Below are 23,389 nucleotides of genomic sequence, written 5' to 3'. Positions count from 1 at the left end.
TCCCTGCTCTTTGTTCCTCCAGGCAGGTAGTACACGTGCAATGGATTTGCTTGCTAAAGCTAACGATGTGGACAGATGTTTGTGTTTGATCTTTTCAGAGTGGCGGGCATCAAAAGCGCCGCATGCATCAATCATCGTTTAACTTGTTAAACAGTTGCTGTGGTAACTCATTGTGTGTAAGTGAGAGGATTTGAGCAAACTCACCCAACGAAGTGCTGCCTTGGAACAGACAGATTCTGTGTGCGCATTGCGCAGGCGGGGGGGATAAGAAAGCGCGTGCTGGATTGAATGTGTGTGTGGGGCGACGTTCAAGGCAGCCGGACGTGTTGTGTTCGCGGCAATAAACGCCACGTTAAAAGTGATCCTAAGCAGTTTTTAATTTCCACATTTCACTCCAAGAGTCACAGCCAAGGGAGGTAACAGAAGCATTTAAAAAAGCCAAGCATTTTTCTACTACAGTAGAGTACTTTATTCTTGTTTAAAAATAATTCTGTGAGACAGTTATTAATGTTGCACCGATACCAATATCGGCAGGGGGTGCCGATCCGGCCCAAAATGGTGGTATCAGTGAGTACCAACAAATAGGGTGCCGATACCATTTACTGGCATCACTTGAACGCAGCTGTATTGTCCTCACCAAGAAGCTACGGCTCAGTCCTGGTTATACAGCGAGCTAAGTTCCCAAATGACGACGTAGGACATTGGTATGATTTTTTTTTTTTTTTTAACTTTATTTTACCGTGATCCTGACGTCATTACTTGAAGAATGAAACTAAAAATAGAAATGAATCAAAGAGCTTCGTCCTCAGTAACAAACATGTTCGCAGCAATGCAAATCCAAGATGATTAACTGCTAATACAGTTCTGACAGACACATTTTTAGTCTGTAGTGTTTGGATGATGTGCAGATACATGCGTTCGCTAGCATCCGCACATCATCCAAACAACTACACTACTGGCTTTAAGTGCCCGATCGCCAGTAAAAACACATAACAACAATACAAAAGATGATACATACGGCGTTGCCTCTTTAGGTATTTTACAAGCATCAAAAAAGCACACAGGCTCGCAGCTGTGTTTTCCTCTCTCACTAGCTCGCTCACTTGCTCGGATGCTATCTACAGAGGCAACACCTGTATGTATAGTCTTTACAGTGCAGGATAGGTTAAAACTTCATTAGTGGCTTGCAAGTATAAAGTATAAAATCTAAATAAATATTAAAATTTGTGTGATAGTCGGGATCAATTATTATTAAACTATTATTATTATTTATCACCCATACCAGGTATGCTATAAAAATTTCTACTGGATGCACTTTGTATCAGTCTTTTTCCTGTTTCACAGAAGTAAGGAGCAGCCTGACAAAGCCATGATAGCAATTATTTCACATCCATGTATATAGCTCTTCGTATAAACAGTTGCCTATTTATTAGGGCTGTCAAACGATTAAAAATTTTAATAAACAGTTGCCTATTTATTAGGGCTGTCAAACGATTAAAATTTTTAATCGAGTTAACTACAGCTTAAAAATTAATTAGTCGTAATTAATCACAACTAATCGCAATTCAAACCATCTATAAAATATGCCATATTTTTCTGTAAATTATTGGAATGGAAAGATAAGACACAAGATGGATAAATACATTCAACATACGGTACATAAGGACTGTATTTGTTTATTATAACAATAAATCAACAAGATGGCATTAACATTATTAACATTCTGTTAAAGCGATCCATGGATAGAAAGACTTGTAGTTTTTAAAAGAAAAATGTTTGTACAAGTTATAGAAATTTTATAGTAAAACCCCTCTTAATGTTTTCCTTTTAATAAAATGTGTAAAATTTTCAATCAAAAAATAAACTACTAGCCCGCCATTGTTGATGTCAGTAATTACTTACACAATGCTCATGGGGGCTGAAGCCTATAAAATCAGTCGCACCCAAGCGCCAGAAGAGGGCAGCAGAACTCCATAAAACACAATTAACAAGTGAGCGTTTCACTGTACCGTCATTTAAATGTGTCTGAGAGGGGCATCTGCATTAATTGCGTCAAACATTTTTACGTGATTGATTTAAAAAATTAATTAACGCCCGTTAACGCAATAATTTTGACAGCGCTACTATTTATATACAGTATATGGCCGAAAACACAGACAAGACTGAAAAAGCATGTTCTGCTCTTGCACCCCTCTTTCAAATAAACTGCTGTATTTTAAGCCAAAAGAACTGTTGTGTTTGGTAGAACAATATGTCTATATGCTGCAATAGCAGATTCATGCCGCATTAGGCCCCCGAACTATTTTTAATTTGTCCGTTTTACCCTGGAAACCGCCGTTTCCAGACGTCGTGCAACTGCTTTTGTTTCAACCCAGCCATAGAAAAGTAAGTACCGGATTTTCCGGACTAAGTCGCACCTGAGTATAAGTCTCACCAGCCATAAAATGCCCAACGAAGAGGAAAAAAACATTTATAAGTCGCACCGGAGTATAAGTTGCATTTTTGGGGGAAATTTACTTGATAAGATCCAACACATAGAACAGATATGTCATCTTGACAGGCAATTTAATATAAAATTACAATAGAGAACAACATGCTAAATAAGTGTACAGTACGATAATTTTACATGACGCATGAAGAATGAAATGCGAATATACTGTCCTCACCAAGACGCTACGGCTCGGTCCAGGCTATACAGCGAGCTAAAGTCAAATGACGATGCTGGACGTCCGTATAATTTGCTGACTTTATTTTGGCCATCGTTATGACACCATCATTTGAAGAGTGAAATTAAAAATGGAAATAATACAAATCGATTTCGTCCTCTATACCCAACAGGTTCGCATCAATGTAAATAATGCAATGACACAAACGGTTAGCATGCGTTTGCTAGCATTAGCACATCGTTCAAACAACCACACAACTGGCTCAAAGTGTCCGATTGCGAGTGGAAAACACACAACAACAACAACAGAAAAGATGATTCACACAGACGTTGCCTCTGTAGAGATATTTTACAAGCATAAACAATGAACGTAGGTTCGCAGCCGTGTTTCTCTCTCTCTTCCTCTCGCCCACTCGCTCAGACGCTGCGCATGTGGCACTGGCACTGCGTAGCTGTCCGGCTTCTTCTGGTATGGGAGCGCTCTTCTTCGTGTAAACAAGTGCAAGTGCGCCCCCACTAGGGCGTGAAAGCGGCACAAACTAAAAGCATGCATTTCAATATAAAGTCAATATTTGCCAAAGGCAGAACGCGAACGTGACCATAGCTATTAAGTTATCATAACTATAGCATAAAGAACATGCTAACAAGTTTACCAAACCATCAGTGTCACTCCAAAACACCAAAATAACATGTGAAATTATATCATAAAGTGTCAATAATTTCACACATAAGTCGCTCCTGAATATAAGTCGCACCGCATCCCCAGCTAAACTATGGAGAAAAAAAAAAAAACTGCGACTTGTAGTCCCCAAAAAATACGGTATGTTCCGTATTCAAAATGTCTGTCATTTTTTCTTAGAATCATTAATTGAAGTCTAATATTTCGTTTAGGAAAAAAAAAACTTTAAAAAATTATTCACTCGCATATTTTAAACTTTTACGTCAATTATGTCACATGAAAAAAATGGTGTCTGTATAAAAGTCACGGATATCTACCCTATAACTATGGCTTAGTTGTACTTTTTTTTGTTACTGTCGCATTTTCTCTGATGTTACATTGTCCCCCCCAAACGGAGTGGTATTGGAATGTATCTGTATCACCCGATACTGCACAACCAGGTATTGATATCGGGCCCAAAAATGGTATCTGTGCAACACTAATAATTATTACATTTGAAGTGCTTAAAAAACATTTATTAGAATATATATTTTAAAAATTACAATTATATGTGGAGAAAAAAAGTGAAAAACATGTCTTATATGTATTTTTTTTCCTAGACTAAATCTGAATAAATATATGGAACACACAAAACAAATTTTTTTGTGGGGGGGGCGTGCTACTATCTCGGTGGGTTCTGGTCCCCATTAACCGTGCAAAATGAGGGATCACTGTCTTAAAAAAAGTCTTGTAACTAAACTATAATAATAATCTAACAAATCAGGTTCTAATGTGGTGGTTGTGTTTTGCATGCTGTTCCTGAACGCACCGTGTGACTGATGAGAGAGATGTACGGTGGAGTGGTAGTCGTTAGGGATGGGAATCGAATCCGATTCCAATTCGGAACCGGTTCCGAGTGTTTCGAGGCCTCGACATCACAATGAAAAAGCCTTAACGATCCCTTTAACGATCCCTAAAGGCGCATATTGCGTCGTGACGTGTCTTGTTGTCCAGACGCATCAAACTAGTATGGCGCCAAGAACCACTCGCTTCAAAGTTTGGCTACACTTCACCATGAAAAAGGGTGAAAATGAAAGGTTAGATAGTTTAGCACGAGCATTGCCGCCGGAAACATAACAATGACAGCACGTAGGTTCGAACGCTCGAAAGTGTGTCTTCACTTCACGAAGAAAAATTACAACAAAGCGACTTGCAGTCATTGCGATATGGAAATAACTGCATCGGGAGGGAATAGACTGCACTGTCCTCACCGAGACGCTAAGGCTCAGTCCTGGCTATACAGCTAGCTAAACTCCCACATGACGATGCAGAAGATGTTGGTATAATAATTTGCTGACTTTATTCAACCATCACTTGAAACTAAAAATAGAAATGAAACAAATCAATTTCGTCCCCAATAACAAACAAGTTTGCATCAACGTATGTCAGCGATGATTAGCTGCTAACACAGGAATAACAAACAGTTAGCATGCGTTCGCTAGCATTAGCACATCGTTCAAACCACTACACAACTGGATTTAAGTGTCCGATCGCGAGTGGAAACACACAACAACAACACAGAAGATGATACATACAGGCGTAGGCTCTGTAGATGTTTTACAAACATTAACAAAGAACGTAGGCTCGTGGCAGTGTTTCCCTTTCTCACTAACTCACTCACTCGCTTGGATGCGGCATTCCTTCTTCTTCGCGTGTAAGCGCGCACTTCTTCACGTGAGCGCGCTCTTCTTCGCGTGAGGAAGCGCAAGGGCGCCACCACTTGAGCGTGAAAGCGCCATAAAAACTAAAAGGCATGCATTTCAATATACTGGTAAATAAAAACAGGGGTCCCCAAACTACGGCCCGCGGCTCCATATTTGGTCCGGCCCCCTGAACAATTCCAGAGAGCATTTTGAATTTTTTTTTGTTTTTTATCTCCCTCAGTAGTGTTATTTATTTCCTGGCCTTTTTCAGTGAATAACTCAGAGAGGGTTATTTGGTTATTATCTATTTAATTAATAGTGCTTTTATTATTATTATTATTATTATTTATTATATTATATTATTATTTTTATTTTATTTACTTTTGTTCCGTGAAGAATCCACAGAGGGTTATTTAATTGTGGCTTTCTGAAAAACAATAATTTTTTTACATTTACGCACTCCTGCAATCGTCACACTTTTTCTGTTACAAACTGACCCCGGCCTCTCATCAGAGAAGGGAAAAGTTATTTGGCCCTCACAGGAAAAAGTTTGGGGACATTGCCAAAGGCAGAACAACGACCTATATGCCAAAATATACCAGTATTTTTTATTTCTATTAGAAAAATGTTTCAGTAAAATGTTACACATTCTTATGCATTTGCCACTTATTGCCACAGTTAACATTGAGGCTTTGGGCCTCTTTTGACCTCGTTGTGAGTTTGTAAGGTTGTGACTTCTGATTAAACAAACTTGATGCCAATCAAAATGTTTGTTCTTCTTTTTCCCAAAATTAGAATCGATAAGAGAATCGATAAAGAATCTAATCGTTAAGCAATATCGATAATGGAATCTGAATCGTAAAAATAGTATCAATTCCCATCCCTAGTAGTCGTAGAGTTTTCATATTGTTGTTGGCTTCGGCTACGGTGGACACCAGCTGTGTTGACTTGCACAAGTTCTGAAATAAATAATTAAAAACCTGACGAAGCTGACGACTTCCTTGCCGATGTTACAATCATAGTAATAATAAACCGGGGGGGGCCTTGTTATTGTTAACTTATTGATACTGGTGAACAGAGTTCGGAAGAGACCGGCCATATTGTCGAGCCAGTTTACTCACACGCACACGACACTCATAATTTACTATCATTTCATTCTCAATTTCAATAGTAAGTGTCACCTTTTCTTTTTTTCACCGCCTGCATTAACCCTTTTTGGACCCATGTTGATTTCTCTCACAAGAAAATCCACTGTGCACACGTCTTGCCGGAAAACTATGAACTTGTGACACTGTACTAAATCGTTGAATTTTGAGCACGTCGTAAAATGACAAGTCAAATTTAATGTCAGATGCCGAAAAGATTATATGTCGATGCGATCGTATGTAGAGATACGACTGTATACTGCGGTGAGGGTTGAATCATTTTATACAAAACTGTAAATGATATACACTGGATGGCGTCAAAGTAATTTTCTAACAAAGGTCATCCTCGGACCAGCATCACATCAGAAAAAAATCTGCTCATTTGTGAAGGTCAATGCACAAGTATTCATAAAACATTCAAGTAAATAAAAGTCCTAATATTTAGTGAAGTGAACTTAAAGGGAGCGAAAATACAGTAATGCTGTTGTTTGGTGTGTTCCAGGACGGACCAGGACATCCAGACGTACACCATCGCTGTCATCAACGCGCTCTTCCTGAAAGCGCCCGAGGAAAGAAGACAAGTAAGTTGACTTTTCTTCCATTTGGCCTGCAGATCTCACCGGCGTCAACCCTCCTTCCCCTCCTCTTGCATCAGCACAGTCCAGCCAGCTGTGATCTTTAATAATGAATGAACTTCCAGCTCCTTCGCTTTTTCCCGGTCGAACATGCCAGAATGCCGCATTGGAATGACATCACTGTGTTAAAAATAAAAAGCCATCCTTTTTGCCAGCTTTTCCCTCTCCCAAGCTTCCCCTTTTTGTGAACGTGGTCACTTTGGCTCACCTTGTGGTGTGTTCTTTTTCTGACTTTGTTTCCTCACGGCGCACGACAACACGCTAGTTTGATGAGCACATTGTGGACATCCTAAATTGTCCCCTGACAGTAAGTGCAGCACTCCATTACACTAGTTGTTATGGTACTCCAAGTAGTAGCCCCCCCCCCCCCCCCCACACCCAACAGATTGAGGCACGCTATGGCCTTTTTATGTTGACTTTTTTTTTTTTTTTTTAATTTAAATCACAACAGGGCCACACTGTGAAGGAATATTATACTTATATCTAAACATCCCCACAAAATCCTACTGTGGAATAATTTACTCATGATTTTTATGATATTGTTTGTAAGAAAAACAGTACTATGTTTATTTACAACAAAAATATCAAGCAGGACATGCTAAAAATACTGTATTTCAATTAGAATAATTGTAATCCAACAACTCTAGAATATGAAAAAAAGGCACAATATGACAAATAAGCTTGATTTTTCATGTGTTCAATGTATTTTCTCTGGAACAAATATTGACATAAATATATTACAAACATTAAAGCTGGCAGCACGGTGGCTGAATGGTTAGCACGTCTGCCTCACAGTTCTGAGATCAAGGGTTCAATCCCGGGCTTCGGCCTTCCTGTGTGGAGTTTGCATGTTCTCCCCGTGCCTGCGTGGGTTTCCTCCGGGAACTCCGGTTTCCTCCCACATCCCAAAAACATGCATGGTAGGCTGATTGAACACTCTAAATTGTCCATAGGTGTGAGTGTGTGCGTGAATGGTTGTGTGTCTCCTTGTGCCCTGCGATTGGCTGGCAACCAATTCAGGGTGTCCCCTGCCTACTGCCCGAAGTTAGCTGGGATAGGCTCCAGCACCTCCGCGACCCTCGTGAGGAATAAGCGGCATGGAAAATGAATGAATGAATGAACATTAAAGCTGTTAGAGAATGACTTTTTAAATGATAAACAATATCCCGATGTCCAACTCCAAAAATCCGATACCGATATCAAACAGATACCGATATAAGCGGCCGTGGCCTTACGTTTTATGGCTAATTGTATTGTGATCAAGTTCCCTCTAATTTTTCATGTGTCTGAGCAGACACAAGCTTCCTGAGCACACTGAGGACCACTGTGAGCAACATCAGATGTTTACGCTGTGGCCACACACCAGTATCAGGCCTGTTCAAAACCTTGGATCACATGGCTTATTAAAAGAATGAAATTACAGCCCTCGCTATATCGCACGTCAAACTTCACGCCCTCGGTCCATCGTGGATTTTTTTCAATTAAAAAAATTGATGGATGGATGGACATATGCATGCATACATGTCCAAATCATTGATTTCTTTTATATATATTTCATTAATAATTATTACATTCGCAATGCTTGAAAACCAATTAACAATTATTACAGATGTGAGAATTCTGCTTTAACCATAGGAAAGGTCCTGCATTGGCCTGGGTGAGTTAATAAATAAAAATACTGACGATCCTGACATTTTCCAATATTGTTTTAAATGCTTTTCCCGGCCGATATTATCGGACAACTCTCATAAACTTTAAATATTGAACACATTTTAACAATTTAACTTGTTGGCTACTCAATTTTGGACATCTGTCATTAGCAATGGCACTAAAAGAATTAAATATAACCACTGAATCATATTTGTTCTTTACAGTATGGCCCTAATATTGCAATAATTTGACTATACATCCTCCATTTTTTTAAATCCCATTCATTGTAAATTCTCATTTGAAATTGTAGTTCTATTCCATCCCTGCTGACCGCCAATGGGCGCTGCTGAAACCTCTGGCAGTCATCCGGGATTCATAAAACCGCAGTACATTATAAGTTTTGTTTGAAGGAGATTTAGATTTTTTTTTTCTTATTTTTTTTTTTTGCTTGATTCTTGTGTCTTTGTGCAGGAGATGGCTCACATCTTGGCCCAGAAGCAACTGCGCTCCGTCATCCTCAGCGTAGGCCCTCCAAAATACTTGGCACATTTTTTTACCATTGCCTCTGCGGGGGAGCTTACGTCTTTTCTGGTCCTGTTTCCTAGAGCGTCATCCGAGGCCCCACGCCCATCAACGACGAGATGGCGCATCAGCTCTACGTTCTGCAGGTTCTCACCTTTAATCTGCTGGAGGACCGCATGATGACCAAGATGGACCCCCAGGACCAGGTGAGTGTGCACATCCAAGCAACACAATTGGTATAAATTTGAGATTTTGGTGGGTCGAATCCAAACCGAAGGGGGGTGAATCAACATATTATGAGAAATGAATCACTGTTATTTAAAGAAAATTAATGAATTTCTCTAGAAATACAGTGGAGAAAATAAGTGTGTCAACCCCCCGCTATTTTTCAAGTTCTTCCACTTGGAAATCATGGAGGGGTCTGAAATTTTCATTGTAAGTGCATGTCCACCGTGAGAGAAATAATCTAAAAAGAAAAACCCAGAAATTACAATGCGTGATTTATTTTTGTCATACAGCTGCAAATAAGTATTTGAACACCTGTCTGTCAGCTAGAATTCTGACCCTGAATGACCTGTTAGTCCGCCTATTACAGGTCCACCTCCACTCAATGTATTATCTTGAATCAGATGTACTGATTTGAGGTTGATAGTAGCATAAAATGCCTGTCCACCCCATACAATCAGTAAGACTCAAACTTGTAACATGTTTTTGTTTTTTCCCTGCCTTCGACGGGGGCGGATGTGTTTCCTCCCTGCTCCTGCTATCTTCGTCAGTCTAGTCTGTCTGCTTTTTTTGTATTTCCTCTGTGGATCAACTGTTGCTGGTCCCTCATACGAAAATGGATCTGATTAGTTGGTCTCTCAACGCAATTGACAAGATTTTTTCAACAAGACACAGTGCACCAGGAGAGCAGTCTTGCCCAGATGGTACCTTCGCCGCTGGATACGTGAGAGATTCATGGGATCATGGAGGCCAGCGTGTCTTACTGTCCTGTCTGTGGAAGATATCGAGGATATTTAGCTGTTTGGCGTGACGGTCGTGGGGTTCCTTTTGTTTGGCTTAGGAGGTGCCCTGCTCTACTGGAAAGTTTCCAAGAGGGTAGCTTTCAAGGAAATCAACAAATTGACCTCGGATCAAATGGTGCGATTCAAGGCATTGGAAGACCGCGTCGAGGTTCTGATCGAGAACTGGCTCAGTGGACTCACGGTTCGGTCCGAGGAAGGATGGAGAAAAATGGATGCTACCTGGCGCCAAGTGACGGAACTGTCGAGGCAGACCGCGACTATTGGCAATGACTTAAGGGACCTGAGTTCTCAACTACAGCCTGAGGAGTGCGAATTTGACTGAAGACCAATTGTATTTGGACATTTTAAATTACTCATTCGGCTTAATTCAATTATAATTTTCCCTTTCCCGAACACCCTTATCCGAACCCTCCCAACTCCTGGAGGGAGGCAGATGGCCCTTTCTCTTGCCCTTGATTCTCTTCCCAAGGCCGGTTGCAGGGCCCTGCAACTCTTATTTTGTCTACAGACACGTACAAATACTGATACACTACACCAGTGCTTCTCAATTATTTTCTGTCACGCCCCCCCAAGGAAGACGTAAATGTTTCGCGCCCCCCCCCCAAACTCTCTGCCGCCACTGTAAATAGTATCATTTGTCTATAAAATTACTATTATAAATACGCATCTGCCTAACATTGTGTCCTTTTTTTCTAATAAAGAAAAAAAGTACCATCAACTTATAATAAAGTAACTTTATTAACATTGTTTTGTTTGTAACAGAGAAGACTTGACGTGCATCAATTTGCCTGAATTTTAAAAAAAAATTCACATCCAAACTAAAAAATACACTCAAGGTACATTTTTGACCATTTCATACAGAAAAATAAAATGTAATAAAATCAGTAAATAATAACAAATTAAAATTGATTAGAAACATTCACTCATGAGGACAATGTGCCAAAAAATTTGACCGAAAAAACAAATCTGAATAAAATACAAAAAAAAAAGTGTCCTTGGACAGGACAGTTTTTATTTTTGCTGCTCACAGTATTTACCTCCTTTGCAATGGTGTGGAGTTATTTTGCAATGAGCATGCTAACAATGCTCACTGGTTTACTGTTATAACACTGACAAAGCAGGACAATTGTTGGCAATATTCGGCACGTTTTCACTGAAAAAAATCAAGCGGCTTAACAATGAGATTGGGGTCTAATGTCTTTAAGTGGCGTCTTAATTGATTTGGCTTCTGGCTGTCTGCTATAATTATTTTTAGACACAGTAAACAGTGGTCTTTCATCATCACCCACTGTATTAAAAGTCAAAGCTAAAAGGCAAACGGCACGAAAAAAGCGCATTCACGGCGGCCGAGGTAGAACCGTAGGTGAGGGCGGTCGTCGTGACGATCCCAAGCCGAAAATGGCACTTCTCGGGCGGCGACGTGAGAACCGGACAAGACAGTGGGTCGCTGCATGAGTGAGTCCGGTCGGAAAACGGCTTTCAAAAACGGCGGTGGCACACTGCTCTTCATATCTGTTGTCTGTGTGTGCTGAGTGCTCTTCCTTAGTTCAAAAATACTGCGCGCACTCTGAAAATGAGAGCGCCTCTGCCACCTACCGAGTGGATGTGCAAGTACACTTTATTCCAGTACGGGGGGAAAAAAAAAAAAAAAAACATGTTCCCCGAGGTTACATGCGCCCGCCCCCTGGCATCGCTCTGCGCCCCCCCAGGGCGCGCCCCACTATTTGAGAAGTACTGCACTACACACACTCACACACAATGCCCCCCCCCTCCTGTCCGCCACCGCCTTTTTCTTACTATCACTGACCCCCCCACCCCTTCCTCCAGCCATGACTGGTAGTTCTCCTTTTTTTCGTACAAAAAAATCCCTGCACGTGACCTGTGCGTCGTGTCATACCCTGCTATGTTGTATGATATACAGTATGTGTGTAATGTAACTTCTGTAACTGCTCTACTTGTAACTTGCTCTGTAATTTCTGAAGAAGAGAGAGAAGTTGGCACCGCAGAAGGTCTGCAACGGCCCGATGCTTATCGAACGGAATTTCGTTGCCATCTTGTGAGAGCTGGTGTCAATTAGGGCTGGGCGATATGGCCTTAAGCACGTAAATTGAGCAGATTTACCTCGATAACGATAAATGACGATAAATTCGCCCAAGCGGACTGTTATATAAATTGAAAATCTGAATCAGTGCATGAAATACAGATTAACCGTTTGTTGATTTATTTACTAGCTTTCAATTTAATATATTTAACAATTGTACATGCAGTCTAAACATTAAGTATACAAAAATTTATTGTAAACGATAAGAATTCAAGTTTGAACATTTATAACAGCTTGTATGGCTTGAAGAATGTACATTGTCAAAATCAATATGCCTGTGCAAACATGTCATTGTAATACGAATTACTTACAGCTTGAACAGTACACTTCAAAAAGACTTTATTGTTAATTGCTGCTGTGACATAATTACTCAACACAAGTGTTTACTTCAAGGTTTCAGGTTTTTTTTTCCCCAGTGCATTTTTTAATAAATGCAAGCACACATGAACCCCCACACAGACACACACACATTAAAGCTGCATTGATCTAATGACACAGAATTAAGCACATACAGAAAAATAGCTGGGGCCATTAAACGGTCATATTATAATTTCCACTGTTGGATTGTACTTTATGCTGAATGCTTTACCATCACAAAAGCTATCAGAGAAATCACACAGACATACTAATTGCTAGATGCAGTCCGTGCCCAATCCACTCATTAAGTTCAGCTGTTTCGACAAGGTTAGAGCCGCTATCCGACTCCATCACGTTCATTTGTAGCGTTAACCGCTAGCGTTAGCCTGTGGCTTGGCCACCAGTAGAAAGCATTGAAAGCATCCTCTTTGGAAATCGTGAGAACAAGGGAGGAGAGCGGGTGAAAGCCCGTCTGGATGCCGCCAAGAGTCTATTTAATGTCGGGTGAAATTTTGGCGAACCTCTCTTAAGCCACACTCCATCACGTTTGCTTGTTGCGTTAGCCGCTAGCGTTGGAAGAAGCTAAACATGACGGTCAAGCTCAATCGGCGTGGAGCCCCATGTAAGATATCACCTTATGGGGTCTCAAAAAGAAAAGTGAGAAATCAGCCCAGAACTAAAGAGTTGGGACCACCGTTTCCAAGGTTACTGTTGGTAATACACTAAGACGTCATGGTTTGAAATCATGCATGGCACGGAAGGTTCCCCTGCTTAAACCAGCACACGTCAAGGACAATCTTAAATTTGCCTATGACCATTTGGATGATGCAGAGGAGTCATGGGAGCAAGTTTTGTGGTATGAGAGTAAAATATTACTTTTTGGTCATAATTCCGCTAACCGTGTATGGAGGAAGAATGATAAATACTATCTCAAGAACACCATCCCTACTTTGAAGCATGGGGGTGGGAGCATTATGCTTTGGGGTGGTTTTTCTGCGCATGCGACAGGACGATAGCACTGTATTAAAGAGAGGATGACTGGGGCCCTGTATTTTGAGAATTTGGGGAATGCCGTCCTTCCTTTAGTCAGAGCATTGAAGATGGGTAGTGCCTCGGTCTTCCAGCATAACAATGATCCGAAGCACACTGCCAGGAAAACCAAGGAGTGGCTCCGTAAGAAGCATAACAAGGTTCTAGCATGGCCTAGCTGGTCACCAGACCTAAACCCAATAAAAAACCTTTGGAGGAAGCTCAAACTCAGCGTATCACACAAATAAATCGTTAAAAAAATCATACAATATGATTTCTGGATTTTTTTTTTTTTTTTTTTTTTTTGATTGTTTCTCTCACGGGTGACATGCACCTATGATAAAATTTTCAGACCCCTCCATGATTTCTAAGTGGGAGAACTTGCGAAATAGAAGGGTGTTCAAATACTTATTTTCTTCACTGTATGTGATTTGGCAAAAATGTAATCATAACCTCTTAAATGAAAAATAGTCATTTTATGAGGGGGAAAAACTTGGAATCAAAACTAAGTCATTGCACTGCTCATGCCACAACATTGTCACATGCATCTCACTAAGTAATATGTTCAGACATCTGTCTCAATCTGGGACTGCATATGCAATATTTGCAGTTAAAGTATAGCATTTGTGGACTGTTACAGCAATATCTATGCACCAACTGTCATATCAAGTCAGCCATCTGCCTCCTTCTCTGACTACTGTAAATTGTCATGCATTTACACCACATCACCACAATGCTGTTAGTCACTTATTTACTTTATTCCCAATCTGTGTACACTGTAACTTGTTTTTTTAATTAGCCTTATTGTACTTTTGCTTTTGTTTGATGTGGTGCACATTATGGCAAAGCTTTAAATCTCGTTGCACTCTGTGCAATGACAATAAATGATTTCTATTCTATTCGAAGTTACAGAGCCTTTTCACACTTGCGTCAGCTCAGTGTGAAGAGTGGTCCGTGGCAATCGCATAACGGGAGGAGCCACATATTTACGATTGTCCAGTAGTTCATAACTGGGGTTCAATCGCTATGAAAATAGTATGTGATGCAGTGTTGTTTTGGCAGCCATTTTTATTTTCGTTTTAGTCTTTTGGACGGATACTTACTAGTCTTAGTCATATTGTAGTCATTTCAAAATGTGTTTGTCTTTGTCTAGTTCTAGTGAATAATTCTCAAAATGTTTTTGTCTATAAACTTCAAAATTTTACTGTGAGGTTCAAGATCATGTTCAAGATCCCACTTTTTGCAAAGAATGGTGAAGAAAAATTAGTCCCTTTCCAAATTTTGCTATGACTACCGTAAACATCTAGAAGTTTTTTTTTTTTGATACTGAGAATTAAAAAAAAAAAAAAAATTAAATGAACACTTTTACACGTGGCAAAAATGTGTTCATATGGTATGACATTGTTATGCTTTTGAAGATTTTCATTGACGAACAAGTAAAGTGATTTTCTAATGCTGCGTGTCTTTTCACAGGCTCAGCGTGACATCATCTTCGAACTGCGTCGGATCGCCTTCGACGTGGAGTGCGAGGCCAACAACGGCGGCAGCATGGAGAAGCGTAAATCCATGTACACGCGAGACTACAAGAAGCTGGGCTTCATCGTAAGGCTGCTCGTCTTAGCGCTTGCTGTACTTTGGTCTTCTTACATGTGTTTGTTTTCGAAGAACCATGTGAACCCGGCAGTGGATTTCACCCAGATTCCTCCCGGAATGCTGGCACTGGACAACATGCTGTATTTCGCCAGGCACCACCAGGATGCTTACATCAGGGTCAGTGCACTCTTTAAGCAAGTACCGTAATTTTCGGACTATAAGACTCACCTGACTATAAGCCTCCAGCCACGAAATTTGACACGAAAACGACATTTGTTCATAGATAAGCCGCCCTGGACTATAAGTCGCAGCTGTCCTTACTGTTTATCGGATATTTACACCAAATTATATTACCCGGAAACAATTTATTTGACAGTGGCAACATAAGACGAAATGAATCACCATGAAGCTGTGAATCAATTAGCCAAAAAGAAAATATTCAAAATAAAAAAATGGTTTGAACTTCATTTACCTACCCCCTTTTTTGATTGAAAAAAAAAATGCATTTTTTTCTGGCCGTTTTGGCATTTTCTGACAGTTTCTGCCCAAATCAGTTTTTCATATTTGTAAATTTTTGGTTAGTGTTCATCATTACCATTCAAAACCAAATATTAACAACAATGGCTCTTATTAAAAAAAAAAAAAAATTTTTTTTTTTAAATATCATGTAGTTTCCCATAAACTCTTTATTTTTCTGGCAAGTAAAGATGACAGCCTTTGGCGTTTTTGGGGCATTTCCACCATATCTGTAAAAACCCAATTTTTTTAAGATGCGGTAGTTTGGAGTTTTGGTATTTGTCAAAGGATTTACCGTATTTTTCGGACTATAAGTCACACCTGAGAATAAGTCGCACCAGCCCAAAAATGCAGAATGAAGAGGGAAAAAAATAAGTCGCACTGGACTATAAGTCTCATTTTGGGGGAAATTTACTTGATAAAATCCAACACATAGGACAGATATGTCATCTTTAAAGGCAATTTCAAATAAAAATACAATAGAGAACACGCATGCTGAATAAGTGTGCAGTATGATAATGTTACATGATGCATCAACAACAAAATGCGAACGTGGCCGGTATGTTAATGTAGCATAGCTATTAAGAGTTATTCAGATAACTATAGGATAAAGAACATGCTAACAAGTTCAACAAACCATCAGTGTCACTCAAAAACACAAAAAATAACAAGTGAAATTTAATAATAATGTAAAGTCGCACCCCCAGCCAAACTGTGGAGAGAGAAAAAAAAAACTGACTTATAGTCCGAAAAATACGGTAGTCACAAAACTGTTTTTATTTTAATTTATTATTATGATACAATTATTTGATGTACCGTAAATGTACTGTATGTTATCCCTTTCAGGGACAGTGGTCACGATTCAAAATACATGAAGTCTATTCAAAATTTATGAGCTTACCTCATTTACTGCTTGTTTCTCTTTGGCACTCATTTCTTAATTGGTGATTACTTGATTTAGTAAATGTGCATGAGCAGATTTTGTACTATTTATTTTCTTCATAACAAACTGTATAAATGTACGTATTTTCTAAATACAACTCATAGACTTCATAATGTATTGACGGGGCGCGGGGCCGATAAATCATACAATGTTAGTAAATGTAGCTAGCGGCCACCTTATGTAAAAAGAGCTTTTCTGGTGAAAATTCTTGTGAAGAAATGCTTAAATCCCCAAATTCTTTATAGATATGGACGTAAAACAGTCTCGATTCTTGGTTAAAAGCAAAAAAAACAAAAAAACGTGAAGTTGCCATTTATTTTACGTAAATATTCGAAGTACAATGCTAGTCTGTTAGTGACTGTAGCTAGCGGCCGCCTTATGTAAACAGAGCTTTTCCGGTGAAAATTCTTGTGAATAAATGCTTAAATGCGTAGCAGTTATTTTTCGCAAAGATTGCTAAGTATAATGTCAATGCAGTAGCAGCTAATTTCTCCCATTGATTTTTTTTTCACAACGTTTTAAAATGCATGCATGGTACGAAAGATATATTAATCCTCGAGCAAATCACTCCTGACACAATCCTTCCTTTTTGTGTGCGGTACAGCTTTCGTACTTTTTCAACAGAAATCTGGCGTTAGATCGCTGTGTGCGTGTGTTTGTGAATAGCTCCTCTTTATGTGGGCGGCCCCCTCCTTGAATGCGAGGCGCAGTGCATGACCGATCTGATCCGTCAATACCATGATGAAGTCTATGATACAACTTTAGATAATTTTACTGATTTTTTTTTAAGTCATTTATGTTTTTCCTTGTTTTGTTGGCATCGTAGATTGTCCTGGAGAACAGCAGTCGGGAAGACAAGCACGAATGTCCGTTTGGCCGCAGCAGTATCGAACTTACAAAGATGCTCTGCGAGATCCTTAAAGTGGGAGAGCTGCGTAAGTTGTGCGCGCACACACGCTTTTCCCACCACACGCTTCCAAGGGCTTTTGGGATTTTTACTAAAAAGAAACCCTGATTATTTTCGCTGAAACCCAATTTTGCATTATCGATTACAATTTCTTGGCAAAATACAAATAATGACTATTCAGAATGTCTTCTATTTTAACTTATTTTTTCTTTATTATAATTGAAAGTGCCAGTGAATTTAACTGTTAATACACACACAACAATCCCTTGGGATTAAAAGCATTTTTTATACAACAGACCCCAGCTCTGATCTTATAGGGATCCTCTATTTTTAAGACAAGTAATTCTTATAAGATAAATGTTAGTATGAGTTATCATAATTTGATATTAAAACCCCTCTTAATGTTTTTGTTTTAATAAAGTTTGTAAAATTATTTTAAGTGATAGGTCGCCATTCTTGCTACGTCGCAGTGCGCGACGTCACCGGCCCCGATGCCGAAATTCCAGCGTGTCAATAGTTAGCTTTCCCAACATGTCGTCAGTTCTACCCTTCCTATTTGAACCAGATCTGAAAAGTAAGGAGCAGGACAGCACTGTCGGTCGTTCACAAGACGAGCTTCAGGGAAAAATGCGTGCAGCAAATACCTGATCAGACAAAAGTTGGGCAAAACTGGTGATGCACTCGCTGTCTCAATGGCAACAGAGTGACAGAGTGCGGTTGGGAACTCCGGGTTTATTAGCAGATATTCAAGTTAAGCATATTGCGTTTTCAAACATCCCAATATAATTATGTAGATTGTTAGCATCCAGAGCTGTCGTGTGCTTACAGTACAGGCCAAAGAGCACACCTTGTGTAATCCATGTCTTGTACATTGTAACGCGTGGTAGCTAGGATACGTGTATAAAAGTACCAAAAAGGGGAAAAGCTTCCACTTATGCACATTTATTCACAAAAAAATATTTCCACCTTGACCACTCTTCACTGTGGAGCTCAGCAGTACGCAAACCCGTGTTCCCTGACGAACGCCAACATTGTTGTAAGGTCCACGTCAGTCACTGTCATCACTGTAGCGTGCCATGGTGCTTTAATTATTTAGTATGATTTGGGGAAAACTCCCACGAAGAATAGTCAACAAAAAAGATCGCAATAGTAATCCAAATCCGCGTTTTTTACTCACTCGAAGATCCAGGAATTAGACCGATCCCATGGCAATGTTCCAGCCGTGATCAGGCCGTCGATTCCACAAAATAGACTGATCCGAAAAGCCGCGTTGGGACCGACGAATCAAAACAATGGACAGATCCGAAACCAATATTGCAGACACGGTGGGACCTTGCTTGACTGAGGATCCAGGATACATGTTCGGGCGCCAGTTGCAACGCGTGGTGGGTAGGATACGTGCACACAGGGACCAAAAAGGGGGAGAACCTTCCACTTATGCACATTTATTCACTAAAAATAATAATTCCACCTTGACCACTCACTTCACTCCCCTTGTTTCCATTTGACTGGAAATTGCATCCAAAAGCAGCATATCGTGACATTTTACTTCGCGAGTTTAGGCAGGATACGTGCACACAGGGACCAAAAAGTGGGAGAACCTTCCACTTATGCACATTTATTCACTAAAAATAATAATTCCACCTTGACCACTCACTTCACTCCCCTTGTTTCCATTTGACTGGAAATTGCATCCAAAAGCAGCATATCGTGACATTTTACTTCGCGAGTTTAGGCAGCAATAAGCAATTGTTGAACACGCTACACATTTGGAAAGATGCCATTGACGTCATCACTGCGAGCCCGCAAACCATGGCGTCAAATAACGGTCAAAATATGTACTAAATATTATAAAATATTGCCATTGATTTAACATTTTATGTGTTTCTAACAACATATTTTAGTACAAGAGAACAATTATGGTTTATTAGAGCCTAGATGTATTTAAGTTAGAGGATCACTTTAAAGGGATCCACAGATAGAAAGAGTTGTAGCTCTTAAAAGATAAATGTTAATATGAGTTAGATCTATATTTAGTAAATGTTTTGACCTACGGAGGGCGCCATGTTTTATGGACGCTCAAGGGTGATGACGAAGTTTGTCACTCACTAGACGAACACTACTGGTGTTCTGTAATTTCTTCTACACGGTGAGAATTCCAACATATTCACATCGGTTAAAAGCGGCGAGTACTTAATATTTGTGTTTTTATTGAGGCTTTTATTACCTTTTCATTGCCTCAAAATACATTTTGCATGTGTTTCCCTCTCATACAGATTGTTGATCTGTTGACCACATTAGCCACGTAGCGTATTTAAACCACCCTTATTTGATATGACTACGTTTAAGTATTTTCTTCATAGACTTCATAATACATGATACGGGAAACGGGGCCAATTCGTAGGGGGCCTATTTTCAAAAACTTCAAATTCAAATGTTTTCAAAACCAAAGCTGCTACCGACCTAAAACCAAAACGGGCACTTACCGCAAAAAGTTTTGTGAATAAATGCTTAAATCCCGGAATTCTTCATAGATATGGACGTAAAACAGTCTCGATTCTTGGTTAAAAGCAAAGAAACCGTGCAGTTAGCATTTATTTTACCTACGGCGGAAAACACAGACAAGACAGAAGTTTCTGCTCTTGCACCCCTCTTTAAAATAAATTACTGTATTTTAAGCCAAAGAACTGTTGTGTTTGATAGAACAATATGTCTATATGCTGCAATAGCAGATTCATGCCGCATTAAGCCCCAAAACTAATTTTAATTTGTCCTTACCCTGGAAACCCCCGTTTACAGACGTCGTGAAACCGCTTTGGTTTCAACCCAGCCAAAAAAAGAAGGTACATAATTATATTTTTTACTCAAAATGTCTGTCATTTTTAGCTTAGAATCATTATTTGATGTCTAATATTTCTTTAAAAAAAAAATAAATAAATAAAAAAAAAAAGATAAACTACTTAAAAAAATTATTCACTCGCATAATTTTTACTTTTAAACATATACATATACGTAACAATAAGTCACGCATATCTACCTCATAACCAGTGATGTCACGGATTACTTTAAAAAGTAATTTAATTACTGATTACACTTTAAAAAAGTAATCTAGTTACTTTACTGATTACTTTACTATCAAAGTAACTAACTTACTTTAAAAGTAACGTATGAGTTACTTTTTACCAATTTTTCTCCTTTTGCTGCCACAACATAAAAATAACAGAAAAATGTCATCGCATGTAATTGAGTTTTTCACATAAGGCTTAATCTTAGAGATAGCGGGGGCTTAATTAGTCAATGGAGTTGATTTCAACCACCACTGACTCGCTTAGCCCTTGCTTAGCCATGTTCGTTCATAGTTTTAATGTCTTCAGTGAGAATTTACAATAGTAGTGAAAATATATAAAACGCAAAAATTGTAGTTTTTCCAAACTTTTGACTTTTGTTTGTTTTCAACATGCTTTTCCCCCAGTCCCACAAATGTAAAACTCCGCCTTTGATTACAAACTCTTAAAAAAAAAAAAAAAAAAAAAAAAAAAAAAACTAAAAACTATAAAATGTACATAATTACACATATTATAAAGGCTGGTTACAAACTGTAGAAGTGCTGGCTGTCTCGTCACCTGTCGGCTTTGTTTCGAGTTTTTTGGCGTTGTGCTGTAATTCCAAGTGCTTCATTGTTGAATTGGATGTCGAGTTTTTAGCTGTCGACAGTCTTTCTGAGCCAGCGCAGTTTGCAACACACGGAGATATTTTTGGCATCTTTACTGGATGGATATGTGAAGTAATGGCTGTATCTCCAGTGAGCAAATGCAGCCGTTTGTTGTATCTCTCCGGCTCCTTTACTGTTAGCATCCTGATAGGTAGCCAGGCTATGTTGTTGACCGCCGTGGCAGACGGCACTCACACAGCATGGTAATACACGTGACCCGTTTTTTTTTCCCGATGAGAAAACGTGAGACGTGATGTCACTCCCAAACTCAAGAGCAGTATTTTCTATTCAAATGCTCTTCGTACATGACTACAGTATTCTTCATTCTACATACAGTATGAGGCAACAACAAAATAGTAACACACAGGCACTGAGGAAACTAACTTTAATCAGATTACTGGCTTGGAAAAATGAACGCGTTAGATTGCTCGTTACTGAAAGAAGTAATCAAATTACAGTAACACGTTTAGTAACGCGTTACTGACAACACTGCTCATAACTATGGCATAATTTTATTTTTTTGTTACTGTCGCATTTTCCCCGATATGTTGGATGATAATCGATCGATCCATCCATTATCTTCCGCTTGTTCCGGGGTCGGGTCGCGGGGGCAGCAGCTTTAACAGGGAAGCCCAGACTTCCCTCTCCCCAGCCACTTCAACCAGCTCCTCCGGCGGGATCCCAAGGCGTTCCCAGGGCAGCCGAGAGACATAGTCTCTCCAGCGTGTCCTGGGTCGTCCCCGGGGCCTCCCGCCGCTGGGACATGGCCGGAACACCTCTCCAGGGAGGCGTCCGGGAGGCATCCGAACCAGATGTCCGAGCCACCTCAGCTGGCTCCTCTCTACGCGGAAGAGTAGCGGCTCGACGCCGAGTCCCTCCCGGATGACCGAGCTTCTCACCCTATCTCTAAGGGAGAGCCCGGACACCCTGCGGAGGAAACTCATTTCGGCCGCTTGTATCCGGGATCTTGTTCTTTCGGTCACGACCCAAAGCTCGTGACCATAGGTGAGGGTAGGAACGTAGATCGACTGGTAAATCGAGAGCTTTGCCTTTCGACTCAGCTCCTTCTTCACCACTACGGACCGCTGCAGAGTCCGCATTACTGCAGACGCCGCACCGGTTCGCCTGTCGATCTCCCGCTCCCTCCTATAATCGATCCAAACAAAGGAAAAAAAAAAAAAAAAAACATTTAAAGGGGTAAATATATGTAAAAGAACATCTCGACCACTCCTTGATGTCTGCGATTTCTGCATCACGACCCATGTTATATGACCATGTTTCACCCATAAAATCCCCCAAAAATACGGCTGTGGCCATTCACATCTGTGTCTTGACACTCGATGATGCATGCTACATGGAGTTTTTGGATCGAAACAAGGTAAGTACGCGATAATATCTCGTTAAGATCATGGCATCTTTAATTCTGCTCTTTCGTGCTCTCACCTTCAGTTAGGGTTTTGCTGTTTAAAAAAAAAAAAGTTTTTAAAATGCTCTCCTGTTCAAAATTTTTCTTCCCCCAGAAAATTGAGATTTTAAGCTTTCCGATGATGTATCAGACATGCATATATGACAATTTTGAAATTTGTCCAAACTGGGGGTCTCAGAGTGGAACTTCAAGTCACATGAGTGTTTTCCGCCAAATATTGTTGAAGTACAATGCTACTCTGTTGGCGAATGAGGCTAGCGGCCGCCTGGCATAAACAGAGCTTTTCTGGCAAAAATTCTTGTCAATAAATGCGTAAATCCCCGAATTCTTCATAGATATGGACGTAAAGCAGTCTCGATTCTTGGTTAAAAGCAAAGAAACCATGCAGTTAGTGTTTATTTTACGTATATTGTCGAAGTACAATGCTACTCTGCGGTTCCCGTTCTCCCATTGATTTTTTTCACAACGTTTCCAAATGCATGCATGGTACGAAAGATAAAATATTTACCTTGAATCTTCGAACAAATCACCCCTGAGACAATCCTTCCTGTTTGTATGCGGTACAGCTTTTGTAGTTCTTCCATAAATCCAAGCTTAAATCTGGTTTGGAAAGAGCTTGTGCCGTCTTCGGGTGACTGTTCCTTAATGAAGCTCGGCGGCTCGGCTCCCTCTGATAAGGTGTGACGCGAAGAATGACGAAGTGTCACGTCAATAGTAATGAAGTCTATGATTTTCTTAAGGCATCTTTAGTATGTTCTACCTCTATACAAAACAAGCTGAAAACGCACAGTAGTACTTT

General features: G+C 39.9%; 1 protein-coding gene across 9 annotated transcripts in view; it reads left to right on the top strand.

Annotated features, from left to right (window-relative positions):
• Positions 1-23,389, top strand: part of elmo1 (engulfment and cell motility 1 (ced-12 homolog, C. elegans)) — a 201,678-nt gene that overhangs the window by 122,876 nt on the left and 55,413 nt on the right. For 7 of the 9 annotated variants that reach the window (XM_057827714.1, XM_057827712.1, XM_057827710.1 and 4 more), the window contains 7 exons: positions 6,674-6,752; positions 7,072-7,113; positions 8,928-8,978; positions 9,062-9,184; positions 14,967-15,095; positions 15,159-15,263; positions 17,372-17,480. In XM_057827714.1, the coding sequence (XP_057683697.1) occupies positions 6,674-6,752; positions 7,072-7,113; positions 8,928-8,978; positions 9,062-9,184; positions 14,967-15,095; positions 15,159-15,263; positions 17,372-17,480 (638 nt within the window). The remainder of the gene's footprint in view (positions 1-6,673; positions 6,753-7,071; positions 7,114-8,927; positions 8,979-9,061; positions 9,185-14,966; positions 15,096-15,158; positions 15,264-17,371; positions 17,481-23,389) is intronic. The other 2 variants (XM_057827716.1, XM_057827715.1) reach the window with 1 other exon arrangement.

This window comes from Corythoichthys intestinalis, chromosome 22 (assembly GCF_030265065.1).
Source record: "Corythoichthys intestinalis isolate RoL2023-P3 chromosome 22, ASM3026506v1, whole genome shotgun sequence".
Lineage (NCBI taxonomy): Eukaryota > Metazoa > Chordata > Actinopteri > Syngnathiformes > Syngnathidae > Corythoichthys > Corythoichthys intestinalis.
This window is presented reverse-complemented; position numbering and strand designations above follow the sequence as displayed.